Raw genomic sequence first — 16002 nt, forward strand, 5'->3', positions numbered from 1 at the left:
TTGTGCCTCATAATATGCCAACCTGTACCTGGGGGAGTGGGAGCAAATGTTCCTCACCGACGAGGCCTTCTTGATATAAACTGTCCATTTCCTTATATGGTTTAGGTATATTGATGACGTTTTCGCTGTGTGGGATGGTTCCCTGGAGTTGTTGTCTCGATGTCTGAAGAGAATGAATACAAATTAATTTAACCTGACATTTACCATGTCGTCCAGTGCTGATCAGATCTCCTTCCTTGATGTGGAGGTTTGCAGGGGGGATTATGGCACCCTCTGCAGCGGTCTGTACCATAAAACTACGGCAGGCAATACGATATTGCACGCCTCAAGCTTTCATCCACAGTCCATGGTGAGATCGATACCTTACAGTCAGTATCTCAGAGTGAGACGGAACTGCATGGATGATGACACTTTTGTGGTGGAAGCTGGCAAATTGCGTGACAGATTGTTGCAGGGGGGCTATTCCCGTACATCTCTCAAGAAGGCCTTAAGACATGCCACACTGCAGACTAGACATGAACTTCTGTACTCCCACAAATCCCCAGGTCAAGATAATCCTTTGAGAATTATCACCAAGTACTGTAACCAGCATGTCGAGATCAGGAAAATTGTTTCCAAATTTTGGCATGAGTTAACAATGGATTCATCTCTGGGTCGTTCCTCGTTTTATGTTTAAGAGAGCAACATCTATTGTTTCTAAATTGGTGAAAAGTGAATTCAAAGGTGACCTGGGTATTGAACATTGTAAATACAGGGGCACCTTCCTGTGTGGCTCATGTGGTTACTGTAAATACATGTACAAGAAACCAAACTTACCGGATGGTAACATTTTCAGACCCAGACATTTTGCGAACTGTAGAACATTTGGGGTGATTTATATGCTGAGGTGTGACTGTGGCTGCTTTTTTTATCGGTAAGACTAAGTTCGAGTTACATGTTATAAGTATGCAGACATGTAATCCTGATCTGCCCTTGGGCAGACACACAATCACTGTCCATCAGGGCAAATTTCCCAAGATCAAATTTTTGATCTTGGACCGTATCCATCCAAGCTCCAGAGGAGGAGACTGGAATAAAAGTCTCCTCCAGCTGGAGCTACGCTGGATATATACCTTGAGGGCTACAGACTCAACAAAGCGGTTTGTTTCAAGCCCTTCCTCAAGAGTTTCGCTTCAGGGGGAATGGAAAAGTAGCCATCCATCTGGCATGTCAGCAGATCTCTCTGGTCGAGCCCCTTCTTGTTATTTGTTTTTGCTCTTGTTCTTTGTTCTCTCTTCTTTATTCTCTTTTTTTTTTGCCCATGCTTATTGCCTCTGTTTTAATGTGTTTCTTGCTGCATATACTGATGGATACAGTGTCACATGCAGTCTGGTTCCTCTGTCTGTGACTTGGTTTAGTTGCTATATTTACACTTTCACAAACATTTATTTGTGTCTGATTATTACTTACCGGCCTCCTGCCTGATTGCTCTGTAGCAATATACAAGGTATTAGACACATACACATAGTAATAACAAAATACTTCTATTCCTGTCTGCTTCTAATGATTGGACCTGTTGTCCTGTGATTTCTTTCTATTTAGTTATTTTTTGGCTCTACGCCGGATGCCCATCACGGCTAAGATGCTCTTTTTTGGGCGCCTTTGGGAGTGGCCGTCTGTTGACGTCTCCATCTGCCACTCCTTCCTGCTTCCGTGGCAACCACTTTGTTGATCTCCTGGAAACCCCTCCGTGATGGTGGGACGTAAGTGCACCATGTCACTCCACAATGCGTCATGTCTGACGTCATGTCGCGCATGCGTTTCGGGGAGGGGCGGCGCGACTGCGACTCGGGGGGCCTCCCACAAGCCCTGGATCATTTCAGGCTGCATGCAGTTCGCACCAAATAGGTGGGTGGTGCGGTGGAAATTAGTAGGCACTTAAATATCCCCGGCTTTACTCTCAGTCTCATGGCCACTAGGAGGATTAGCTGGGGATGTCTAATTGAGATTGAACGTTACCAACAGTAAGTAATTTTGGAAACTTTGCACATTGTCACCTAACATTTAATACCCCACTTACATGGGGCAGTTGCTGATGCTCATCATCGCTATCACCAGGCAGCCTTTTGGTTTTATGGCTGTAAACATATTATACATAAATTTTTTTTATATGCTTATTTGTTTCTTTTTCCAGGACTCCCTTTCTAGGCCCCAGTATCCGTGGTCTAGCCTTAATAGGGATCTATTATACAACCCTGAACCTCCTTTGGTTCCTTCTGGGGATGGGTTGTTGGTCCCTTTATTAATCTCCCAATCAAAATTTTGGTTTGGAGGCACTTGCATTTTGTAAACAGCTATAACGCAGACAGGGGTGCTGGACACTCCATGTGACACTGTTTTTATGTGGATTTTCTTTATATATACACAACTAAATAAGATGTGAGTTGCTATTATATTGGCTTTCCCATATCTGTATGTCAATGAAGAGATGCACTGATTTACTTTTAACTATCCTGTTTAAATTTTAACATCCTGTTTAACCCCTGATAAAGGAGACTTAGTTTTCTCTAAAGCGCGTTGGGTATAGGATATTGTATCTATATGTTGTATACTGTGATTATTTCCAGAGACTTTGTGCTATAAACAAAAAAAGCGTCAATTTTGAAAAAAACGCATTATCTTTTACTTTTTGCTAAAAATAAATAAATATCCCCAAAAAATATATAAAAAAAACATTTTTTTTCTCAGTTTAGGCCGATACATATTCTTCTACATATTTTTGGTTAAAAAAAATCGCAATAAGCGTTTATTGATTGGTTTGCGCAAAAGTTATACGTCTACAAAATATGGGATAGTTCTATGGCATTTTTATTAATAATTTTTTTTTTTTTACTAGTAATGGCGGCGATCAGCAATGTTTATCGTGACTGTGACATTATGGCGGCCAGATTGGACACTTTTGGCGCTTTTTTGGGACCATTCACGATCAGTGCGATTAAAAATGCATTGATTACTGTGTAAATGTGACTGGCAGTGAAGGTGTTAACCAGGAGGGGGCGCTGCAGAAGTGTGTCCTAGGGAGTGATTCTAACTGTAGGGGAATGGGCTATGTGTGACACGACACTGATCACGGCTCCCGATTACAGGGAGCTGTGATCAGTGTCAGTGTCACTAGGCAAAACGGGGAAATGCTTGTTTACATCAGCATTTTCCCGTTCTTCCTCTCACGGAGCTCGCAGCAGGGTCGCGCATGCACGCGATCACATGGCGGCAAATTTAAAGGGACGTACCTGTACGCCCATTTGCCTGTCCGTGCCATTCTGCCGACGTAAATGTTCGTGTGGCGGTCGGCAAGCGGTTAAAGAGGAATTCCAGTCCCCCAAACATTTTTTTTTTTTAAAGACTGCTCGGTAATTGTCAAAACCTGTAAATGAACATTTCTAACAAGTCATATTTTTTTGTGCTTTTACTTTCTTGAAAAATAGTTTGTTACTCACTGACAGGGCCGCCATCAGGGGGGTACAGCCCATACACTTGTAAGGGGCCCAAACTTCTGGAGGGGCCCGTGCGACTGGCAGGGATGTAAGCAGGCAGGAGCAGGTGCAGGGGAGCTCTGTGAATGCTTCTGTATGTGTGCGAGTCAGCAGCTGCTGCTCTGTGTCATTGAGCTGACATCGGGCTCTTTGCTGCCACCTCTGGCCATTTTCTGCATGTGCACCCCCCGCTGCCTGTACTCTGTGTAATGTATGCTGGACTTCAGCTCCTATCTGTGTCTCAGCCACATGTGGAAACAAAAGCTGGGACTAGGAGGATCACCTTACAAATAAGGGCTGTCGTACAAGTGAGGGGGAGGGGGGTGGCTGTGTGTGTGTGTGTACATATCTGTGTGTGTGTGTGTGTGTATGTGTACGTGTACATGCTTATGTGTACGTGTACATGCTTATGTGTATGTGTACATGCCTGTGTGTGTATATGCCTGTGTGTGTGTGTGTCTACATGCCTGCAGGGGCGGACTGACAACTCATGGGGCCCCCGGGCAATAGGAGATCCTGGGGCCCCCTGTCCCCGCTCATGTGTTCCCACCCACACTCAAGCCACACCCACACAAATCCGCACCTACATTTTGCACTGCCCACACTACATGCGTTCGTCACAGAATTACATTAAAGAAAGTGCAACAACGGTACCTTACCAAAATTAAAGTGATTGTAAAGGCTCGGTTTTTTTTTTGGTTTTTTTAAATAACAAACATATCATACTTACCTTCACTGTGCAGCTCGTTTCGCACAGAGTGGCCCCGAACCTCGACATCTGGGGGTGGCTCTCGCGGCTCCTCCCCACATCAGATAACTCCCTAGGAGAAGCACTCTCCCGGGGGGGGGGGTTACCTTGCAGGTGGGCTCCCGTGTCCAGCATTTGCGTCTATAGACACATGTTTACATACATGTGCTCATCCTACATAAAGCTTTTCATATAGAGCATGTGCTGGGATCATGGGGGTGCTTTACATTTTTTTTTTATTATTTTTCTTAACTTTATATAATTTTCACTGATCACCAATGTAAGGAACATTCTTCTCACTGATCACCAATGTAAGGAACATTCTTCTCACTGATCACCAATGTAAGGGACATTCTTCTCACTGATCACCAATGTAGGGAGCATTCTTCTCACTGATCACCAATGTAAGGAACATTCTTCTCACTGATCACCAATGTAAGGAACATTCTTCCCACTGATAACCAATGTAAGGAACATTCTTCCCACTGACCACCAATGTAAGGAACATTCTTCCCACTGATAACCAATGTAAGGAACATTCTTCCCACTGATAACAAATGTAAGGAACATTCTTCCCACTGACCACCAATGTAAGGAACATTCTTCCCACTGATAACCAATGTAAGGAACATTCTTCCCACTGATAACAAATGTAAGGAACATTCTTCCCACTGACCACCAATGTAAGGAACATTCTTCCCACTGATAACCAATGTAAGGAACATTCTTCCCACTGATAACAAATGTAAGGAACATTCTTCTCACTGACCACCAATGTAAGGAGCATTCTTCTCACTGACCACCAATGTAAGGAACATTCTTCTCACTGACCACCAATGTAAGGAACATTCTTCTCACTGATCACCAATGTAAGGAACATACTTCTCACTGACCACCAATGGAAGGAACATTCTTCTCACTGACCACCAATGTAAGGAACATTCTTCTCACTGACCACCAATGTAAGGAACATTCTTCTCACTGATCACCAATGTAAGGAACATTCTTCTCACTGACCACCAATGTAAGGAGCATTCTTCTCACTGACCACCAATGGAAGGAACATTCTTCTCACTGATAACCAATGTAAGGAGCATTCTTCTCACTGACCACCAATGTAAGGAACATTCTTCTCACTGACCACCAATGTAAGGAACATTCTTCTCACTGATCACCAATGTAAGGAACATACTTCTCACTGACCACCAATGGAAGGAACATTCTTCTCACTGACCACCAATGTAAGGAACATTCTTCCCACTGATAACCAATGTAAGGAGCATTCTTCTCACTGACCACCAATGTAAGGAACATTCTTCTCACTGACCACCAATGTAAGGAACATTCTTCTCACTGATCACCAATGTAAGGAACATACTTCTCACTGACCACCAATGGAAGGAACATTCTTCTCACTGACCACCAATGTAAGGAACATTCTTCTCACTGACCACCAATGTAAGGAACATTCTTCTCACTGATCACCAATGTAAGGAACATTCTTCTCACTGACCACCAATGTAAGGAACATTCTTCTCACTGACCACCAATGGAAGGAACATTCTTCTCACTGACCACCAATGGAAGGAACATTCTTCTCACTGACCACCAATGTAAGGAACATACTTCTCACTGACCACCAATGGAAGGAACATTCTTCTCACTGACCACCAATGTAAGGAACATACTTCTCACTGACCACCAATGGAAGGAACATTCTTCTCACTGATCACCAATGTAAGGAACATTCTTCCCACTGACCACCAATGTAAGGAACATACTTCTCACTGATCACCAATGTAAGGAACATTCTTCTCACTGACCACCAATGTAAGGAACATTCTTCTCACTGACCACCAATGGAAGGAACATTCTTTTCACTGATCACCAATGTAAGGAACATTCTTCTCACTGACCACCAATGTAAGGAACATTCTTCTCACTGACCACCAATGTATAGAAACATTCTTCCCACTGACTACCAATGTAAGGAACATTCTTCTCACTGACCACCAATGTAAGGAACATTCTTCTCACTGACCACCAATGGAAGGAACATTCTTCCCACTGACTACCAATGTAAGGAACATACTTCTCACTGACCACCAATGTAAGGAACATTCTTCTCACTGATCACCAATGTAAGGAACATTCTTTTCACTGACCACCAATGTAAGGAACATTCTTCCCACTGACCACCAATGGAAGGAACAATCTTCCCACTATTTATTTAATCCATATTGAGCACTATATTTGATTGGCTGCTTCTGCTTGGCACACACGCACAATCACAATCACGCACATGATGATGGAGTCAGCATCATATGCGATTGTGCGTGTTTGCCAGGCCTAAGCAGAAGCAAACAGCCAATCAAATATAGTGCTCAATATGGATTCAAGAAATATGCATAGCCATAGATATCATAAATGACTACAGGAGATAACCAGAGACTACGGATGCAACTACAGGAGATGACCAAAGACTGCGAATGGGACTACAGGAAATAACCAGAGACTGGGGATGCGACTACAGGAGACAACCAGAGACTACGAAATAACCAGACTGCGAATGCGACTACAGGAAATAACCAGAGACTGCGAATGCGACTACAGGAAATAACCAGACTGCGAATGCGACTACAGGAAATAACCAGAGACTGGGGATGCGACTACAGGAGATAACCAGAGACTGCGAATGCGACTACAGGAGATAACCAGAGACTGCGAATGCGACTAGAGGAGATGACCAGAGACTGCGAATGCGACTACAGGAAATAACCAGAGACTGCGAATGCGACTGCAGGAGATGACCAGAGACTGGGGATGCGACTACAGGAAATAACCAGAGACTGTGAATGCGACTATAGGAAATAACCAGACTGCGAATGCGACTACAGGAAATAACCAGAGACTGGGGATGCGACTACAGGAGATAACCAGAGACTGCGAATGCGACTACAGGAAATAACCAGACTGCGAATGTGACTACAGGAAATAACCAGAGACTGGGGATGCGACTACAGGAGATAACCAGAGACTGCGAATGCGACTACAGGAGATGACCAGAGACTGGGGATGCGACTACAGGAGATAACCAGACTGCGAATGCGACTACAGGAGATGACCAGAGACTGGGGATGCGACAACAGGAAATAACCAAAGACTGCGAATGCGACTACAGGAAATAACCAGAGACTGGGGATGCGACTACAGGAAATAACCAGAGACTGGGGATGCGACAACAGGAAATAACCAGAGACTGGGGATGCGACAACAGGAAATAACCAAAGACTGCGAATGCGACTACAGGAAATAACCAGAGACTGGGGATGCGACTAGAAGGAGATAACCAGAGACTGCGAATGCGACTACAGGAAATAACCAGACTGTGAATGCGACTGCAGGAGATGACCAGAGACTGGGGATGCGACTACAGGAGATGACCAGAGACTGCAAATGCGACTACAGGAAATAACCAGACTGCGAATGTGACTACAGGAAATAACAAGACTGCGAATGCGACTACAGGAAATAACCAGAGACTGGGGATGCGACAACAGGAAATAACCAAAGACTGCGAATGCGACTACAGGAAATAACCAGAGACTGGGGATGCGACTACAGGAAATAACCAGAGACTGGGGATGCGACAACAGGAAATAACCAAAGACTGCGAATGTGACTACAGGAAATAACCGCGAGACTGGGGATGCGACTACAGGAGATAACCAGAGACTGCGAATGCGACTACAGGAAATAACCAGACTGCGAATGTGACTACAGGAAATAACCAGAGACTGGGGATGCGACTACAGGAGATAACCAGAGACTGCGAATGCGTCTACAGGAAATAACCAGACTGCGAATGCGACTACAGGAAATGACGAGAGACTGGGGATGCGACTACAGGAGATAACCAGAGACTGCGAATGCAACTACAGGAAATGACCAGACTGCGAATGCGACTACAGGAAATGACCAGACTGCGAATGCGACTACAGGAGATGACCAGAGACTGGGGATGCGACTACAGGAGATAACCCGATTGCGAATGTGACTACAGGAGATGACCAGAGACTGGGGATGCGACTACAAGAAATGACCAGAGACTGGGGATGCGACTACAGGAGATGACCAGGTAGCCAGTTTTAAAATTTAAACTTTCAGCAATGCACAGCTATACAGGGGGGTAAACAACATTTCCAGGGATGGTTTAGGGAAAAAAAGGGGTCTACAGGCCGTGTATATAATGTAGGCAGAAGGACCTACCTGACCAGTCGGGCTCACCTCCCGCTCTCAGAGGTCCAGGGGCGGAGCTTTCGTCGGTAGGGGCGGGGCTTTCGCCTGTAAGGGGCGGGGCTTTCGCCGGTAGGGGGCGGGGCTTTCGTCGGTAGGGGCGGTGATCTTTGTGGTCCAGAGCGGAGCTCTCACAAGTGCAGGAGAGACGCTCTAATTAGGAACACACTCAGACTACATGAGGAGGGGCGGGGCAGGGCAGGGTCAGAGCGTCAGTGGAGCTCCCTGCCCCGCCCCTCCCTGCTGACAGAGCCTCTCTCAGCCTAAGCCGAGGTCTGCTCGGCAGCGGGCTGGCTGCGGTGCTGGGAGCTGAAATAATGCAGGAGGACGGGGTTTTCGTGCGGTGCAGCGGGCGGCTTTTTTCCACTACTGACTGAGCCGCTCATGGGGCCCCTCCTGACGTCGGGCCCTCGGTCGGCGACCGAGTGACCGAATGGTCAGTCCGCCCCTGCATGCCTGTGTGCATGTACATATTCCTGTGTATGTGTGTGTACATGCCAGTGTGTGTGTGTACATGCCAGTGTGTGTGTGTGTGTGTGTACATGCCTGTGTGTGGGTGGGTGTGTACATGCCTGTGTGTGTACATGCCTGTGTGTGTGTGGGTGGGTGTGTGTGTACATACCTGTGTGTGTATATGCCCGTATGTATGTGTGTGTATATGCCAGTGTTTCTCAACTCCAGTCCTCAAGGCGCCCCAACATGTCATGTTTTCAGGCTTTCCTTATTTTGCACAGGTGATTTGATCAGTTTCACTGCCTTAGTAATTACCACAGCCATTTCATCTGAGGGAAATCCTGAAAACATGACCTGTTGGGGCGCCTTGAGGACTGGAGTTGAGAAACACTGGTATATGCCTGTGTGTGTATACATGCCTGTGTCTGTGTGGGTGGGTGTACATGCCTGTGTGTGTGTGTACATGCGTGTGTGTGTGCACATGCCAGTGTGTATGTGTACATGCCTGTGTGGGTGTGTCTGTGTGTACATGCCTGTGTGTGTACATGCCTGTGTGTGTACGTGTGTGTCATATGTACACATTTGAGGGGAACTGAGAGCGTACAGGTGTGAGGGGGCCTGAGGCACTGCAGGACTTGGTGGGATAGCTAGTGGGCGTATTCCGTGGGACGGCCCTGGGGAATGTTAAATAAGGAAAAAAAGGTATTTATGCACATAAAAAAAAAAAAAAAAAAAGGCCATTGTGAAAAGTATGTGCTAAGGGCATGCAGCAAAGACAAAGTTCAGAAAATTAGTGGAACTCCGCTTTAACCATAGGGTTATACTAGCCCCAAACTACAAATGTAAATGAACCCTTATTGTTCTGAGCCCCCTATAAGGCTGCCACTGAAGTGCTGCGGTTTACCTGCACCGCAGGTGCAGCGTGCAGTGCATTTGTGAATTTCCTTGGTTAGCTATGCTTTGCCATAAACTTCTATTATATCTTGCATGTGTGGTGCACTCTCTGAAAGCGCACCAAAACTCCTGCATTCAGAAAGTGCACCAAACCAGCAGGATATAAATGAAGTCTATGGCTAAGTGCAGCAAACCTGCAGGAAAGCTGCAGGTACACTTCCCTGCACCCGTGGTGTGGGTAAACCGCAGCACATCAGTGTGAAAGCAGCCCTATACTATTATGCCCAGTGTATTGCTTCACACTGACCTGAAGATACCTTTTTTCCTACTGCTGCCACCACTCTTGAGATTGCTAGCCGGGATAAGAGATGAAGTGTAGTTGGTATCACTCCGCATGGGACAGGAGCCAGCACTACAGAGGAGGCATCGGCTCTTGCTCCCTACTACAGCTCCCACTTTACAAGTAGTCCCTCTGCACTGCACTCTGTTTGATACTCTGGGATGGCGGGTCAGCAAGCCCAGACCGCAGTCTACCAGTCACCTGATTGCGATCTACAGGTTGCTGACCCCCGCACATAGATTGAAAGGATTGTTCAAACATACTGTCCTCCATGGCATGCCAAGCACGATCATCCAATGCAGACTCTAAAATGAAACAGTGCAGAATTCTATCTATATGTACGGTATTATTTTTATCTATCTATATACATACCTGTATATGAAGGAGATATATACACACAAACAAAAAAAACACAGGACACTTACCTGACAGACAATCATTGTCTCCAAAAAGGAAATAAAATTATCTCTCCTCTCAGAACTTTGGGCAAAAGTCAAACTTTTAGCTGTTAGCCAAAAATACCTCAGTTCTTTTGTGTTCTCTTGATTTCTCTTAACAAAACAGAAAGCTTTGTTTCCAATATGGCCAGAAGGCAAAAATTTAAAAACTGCGCTGGTTCCTGTATAAACAGACTTTTTCACTTCTTTGTAATTTTTACAAAATCTTCTGATCAGCAGCGTTGAACGATCTTTTCGGTTCCTTGAGAAATCATTTTCTATTTCCTCTTCGTATTGTTCATCAGAGACTTCAATTTGAAATGGCTGTGATGAAAGAATACAGGGTAACTTCTGTCCATCTGCATTGTCTAACGGAAATTCTGGCATTGTCTCTGGGCACAAATTTGATTGGTAATTCACAGGGCGACCAATGTGTTCATGGCTACTGCCACAACTCTCAGAACTGCAAGAGCTGGATACACAACTATTGCAGCAATTTATCCTCAATGTCTGTAAATGGCTGCTCAAAATACACTGGTTATTTGTGGAACTGGAACATAAACCACTCTTCTGATTGGAATTACTTTTGTGTAATGTTGGAATGTGAGTGGCAGCATCTGTGCAGTGATCATTCACTATTAAGTGACCCTTTAATGCCTGCCTTTCCACAGATGATGCGTCTGCTTTAAAATTAATTTCTCTCAGCACAGCAGGAATCTGGGAGTCTGTACAAACATTGTTCTGTTTAAGAGGATTGTAGGACTTGCAGAACTGATTAAAACCTAGACTCGACTTGTAGGCTCGCTCAAACAGTTTGCTATTGAAATAATCACTGGCATGGGAGGTACAGAGGTTGTCTTGTGCAGTACCTTTGTCGTTAAGGTTTTTTCCACTTTCACCTTTGCTTTCTATTAAAAAAGGCTCGGCCACAGAATTCTGAGCTCTATGCCCTTTTAACTTTGTTAAGCCTGGCACAGTCTCCATGCTATGTCTTTTTATAACACTAGTATCCAAACTATTCTTAGAATTTTCATCTCCAGTTGACTGAGAAGGTATCACGTTCGTCTCTACTGATGGTAAAACAACAGAGGCTGCAATATCCTCAGAGGTCATACTAACTCTCAGGACTTCAGCTTTCTGCTTCTGCAACCACGGATCAGGTACACAATGTACTGTGCCTTATTGCAAGCTCATATTCTTTCAATAAAAATATCAATACCATGAAAACATTTATTTTGTTTTGCAGCAGATGTGAATTGTTTTTCCTTTGTCTTGAATCAGATTCTCTGTCACAAATCATGCATTTTTAAGGGTAGTTCCATCCAGCTGTTTACTCCAGAGATGTGCGAACACAGCTTAGTGGATTTATTTCTGATAACAGACGTGAAATCTAGTTTCATTCCAGGAGCGTCTAGGGCTGCAAAATGGTCCACAATACAACATTTCTGCAAACACAAATAAAAAATGTAAAAAATAAGTAAAATATTAATTAAAAAAACAAACAACATGTTGCCTAGTTTACTACTCTGATAAGACAAGTACTGTTTTTAGCAAGGATTAACACAAAGGTAATCGGGCTCAAAATCTTAATATGTAATACTTTTTTTGGCACCTGTGTCCCATCGGGCATATTTCCTTTCACTTCCTGCCCTATAGCCAAAACAGGAAGTAAGAGAAAATCCCTCCAAAATAAGGGAATCTTGGGGTGTCACCAGAACTCCCTATTGGAAGATTTCCCCTCTATTACTGTTGTGATGTCAACCCAAAAATTTGGGATTTTCTTTTACTTCCACTTTCAGTGATAAAGGTAAACGGGACAAATAGAAAGGGTGAATCTCCCCAACAGGGATAAAGACAGCAATAAAAACTGACAAGGGATCCTAATCCATCTCTACTCTAGTTATTTTAGGTACTTTAGTTACACTTTAAAGCGTATGTAAAGGCAAAAGTTGTAGGCAGGTGCCTACAATAGATTGTATTAATTCATATTACTGTAATCGTACAGTTAAATATCTGGGCTGATTTACACTTGTGCGATGCGGGAACCCTGGGAATCAACTGCGGGTTCCCGCCTAGCACCCGACTCGCATGGCAGTTCACATTGCCATACGTGAATTGCGGGGAGTGTCAATACATTGTTAATGACACCCCCATTTCAGCTCACTTATCGCACTGTGAACGGTCAGTTCGGACATGAATCAGATCACATAGGTGTGAACACCCATGCGATCCTATCTGTATGGCTGAAATCGAATCGCACGGACATTGCATGTGATTTGCACTGCAGTGCGAATCACATGCGAGCTCGCACCATGCAGCAGTGTGAACTGGCTGTCAGGGTTAAATGTAAGGTCTCATGCACACAGGTGTAAGAAAATATGTTGCATTTTTTCCACTAGGTAGTGTTGTGTTTCTATGCGCGTTTACAAGTGTACATGCGCATTGAGACGCGTATGAATGTAAATGCATTCTACGGGCTAGAATATTTATTTTTGCCATTAGAATAAATTTGGTGCATATGGCTGCGTTTAGGTGTGTTTATGTGCACATAGACATGTTTACGCACGTGCGGGCATAAATTTTGCTGGAAAACTGCTCCCTGAACGCAGGTTTGGGGCATTTTTTTAATGCTCCTGAACTCTGCTCTAAAATATGCCTGTAAGCAACACAATGTGGATATGCACATTAGATAACCTATAGCTGCTTTCAGAGGCATAAAAAATAGCAGCGTTTGTTTTGCCCATGTGAATGAGGTCTAATAATGGGACATGTCTTGTTTTCCATGGAATGTTATTTTCCGTGGACATCTGGTAGCAAACTACTTTTGCAAATAAATCTGAGAAACAAAACACAGGTCATCTAGTAGTAGTAATTTTGATGAAAATATGGCTAAAACTGAACAAATTTTTATTTAAAAATCCTAATTGTTAACACCCCAAATAACTTTCTATTTGATTTATTTTCATATTTTCCAGTCTATTGTGTAAGTAATGTTTGGTCTTTTAGCAATGTACAGACAACAAATTTGAACTTTTCAAGAGCAATATATTTCAAATGTAAACATTACAGATAAGGTACAGTGGGATAGAGTTCAAAGAACATCATAAATACATTGCTTGCTTTTGCATAAAATTAAAAGAAGCAAAAGCAACCATCAGAAATGTATAAATACAAGTGAGAAAAAACTTGCTTCTTGTACTCTAAAGCTGGCCATATGTGGTTCAGATTTTTTCTTTCAGCTAGCAGGTTGAACAAAACACTGACCAGGTTCCCCTATCCAAACATTAGAGGTGGAGGCAGGAATCCTCTTTGCTGCGCTATTGTATTCTGATAGAGGGGAGAATCCCCCGCTATCGGAATACCCTGATCAAAGCTGCACAGACTGATCGAGCTGCTTTTATTCGACAAAGCAGTTGAACAAAAGTAAATTGTTAGACTGGCTTATGTTCAACACAGTAACTACACATGAAGCAAAATTTGGCCAGTCCATGCTGAACCGCCTGAATTCATCTATGGCCACCTTATCATTTCAGTTAACAGCCAGGCGCACACTGCAAGGTTTTATTTTTCTGTTCAACTAAGCAGATTGAACAATAAAATACCGACAGATCTCCGAACCAACTCAAGCAATGTTGATGCGGCGATCTCTGCAGCTGTGCTATTTTATTCTGACAAGGGGACTCTTCCCTCCCCAGCTGATGTTCGGACAGTGTAATTGATTTACTAAAACTGGAGAGTGCAAAATTTGATGCAGCTGTGCATGGTAGCCAATCAGCTTCTAACTTGCTTTGACAAAAAACCTGGAAGCTGATTGGTTTAAATACAGAGTTGCACCAAATTTTGCACTCTCCAGCATTATTAAATCAACCAGCCACTCATACACACTATGCTCATCTGAACACTTTTCTCCTTACAGGAGAAAGTCAAAGTTAAAAATGCACCTAAAGCCAGGTTTTTCAAATGCATTTAGATGTGTTCAGGCGCATCAAGCGTTTGGGTGTTCATTCATTTCATTGGCCAGAATATTATTTTATTCTGCCCAATAAAATGAATGAATCCTCAAGCACCAAACGTGCCTGGCATTAAGGCTCATTTACACAGGTCAGGCTTTTTTTCTGGCCAAAAAGCTCCTCTCCTGATTGCGATTTTGGTGCCTTCAGATATCTGCCCCTAAACACCCCAACCTCTAAATGCCTGTAAACGCCTATGTGTGCATGGACACATAGGTTAACATACAGGGGTGTTTAGGGGGAAAAAAAAAAGTCAAACCCCTGTAAAACAGGCATCTGATAGCTGCAGTGTTCATGAAGTCCAAGTCTTAAAGGAGAAGTATGGGAATCCTGTTTTTTTGCAGATTAATACTTACCTAGGTGGATGCAGGATCAGTCCGATTGCTGCATCGGTCCCCTGGTGCCTCTTCACTGAGAACCGAGCCAGCGAACACCGCCGATGTCTCGGTTCTCACAGCTCCCCGAGCGGTAGAGTTGCTGACTGTCAGTCAGCAGCTCTCCTGCTCCTCCACGTTCACTGGAGCGCTGAACAGTGGAGGGGCGAGGAGCAGCCATCTCAGCGGCTCGTTGAGAGGCTGAGACAGCCATCAGTCCAGGCGGATCCAGACTTCCAGAGTCGGGATGATGTGGTGCCTGGACTGATCTTGGTGACATCAGCAGAGAGCGGACTTCAGACCGCTCTCTGCTGAAGATGGGTCACAGTAGTGCAAAACGAATTGCACTCCTGTGACCCACAGGAGAAGCCCAGCCGAATGAGCTCAGGCTGGACTTCTCCTTTAACCTAAATTTACAACTGGAAAAATCTCAGTCATCATGGCAACTGCAAAAACAAAAGTCCCTAGGTGTTCATCCCACACTACTGCTTCCCCACACCTTCCCCCTTTTTCCATTCCCTTTTCCCCAGTGCCTACCTTGATGCCCCAGAATACCCTTCCCTACACATTCCACTCACTCCTTCCTACTTCACCTGTGTTATAACAAACCCCCTACCCGACAAAAAATGAAAAAATTGACCCAGAGTCTTGTTTACACCTTCCCCCTATTTCCTGTAGACAAGGAACCACAAAATGAGAAGACAACTGCTTCTGGATAGATGACCACACTTAGGTTTTGCCTCTTTACTGTTTACAGTATATGTCTTGTCCAGAGTTCTGATCTTTGACTCCTACTTTGTTTTTTAGTGGTGAACTGTTTTGCAATGTGTCCTATTTTAAAGTTGATGTAAACCCTCATGTGTATCCAGTGAAGTGAACAGCCTCAGATGATGCACAGCGATGAAACAAATCTCGCTAAGTTTTACGTGTATATCTGC

The 16002-nt window shown here is 44.2% G+C and overlaps 1 protein-coding gene across 4 annotated transcripts in view; it reads right to left on the bottom strand.

Moving 5' to 3' along the window:
• Window positions 1–16002, bottom strand: part of PLCE1 (phospholipase C epsilon 1) — a 945493-nt gene that overhangs the window by 796205 nt on the left and 133286 nt on the right. For all 4 annotated transcript variants that reach the window (XM_073596424.1, XM_073596420.1, XM_073596423.1 and 1 more), the window contains exon 2: window positions 10669–12125. In XM_073596424.1, the coding sequence (XP_073452525.1) occupies window positions 10669–11793 (1125 nt within the window). In that variant the 5' untranslated portion in view covers window positions 11794–12125. The remainder of the gene's footprint in view (window positions 1–10668; window positions 12126–16002) is intronic.

The sequence above is a fragment of the Aquarana catesbeiana genome, linkage group LG08 (genome assembly GCF_042186555.1).
Source record: "Aquarana catesbeiana isolate 2022-GZ linkage group LG08, ASM4218655v1, whole genome shotgun sequence".
NCBI lineage: Eukaryota > Metazoa > Chordata > Amphibia > Anura > Ranidae > Aquarana > Aquarana catesbeiana.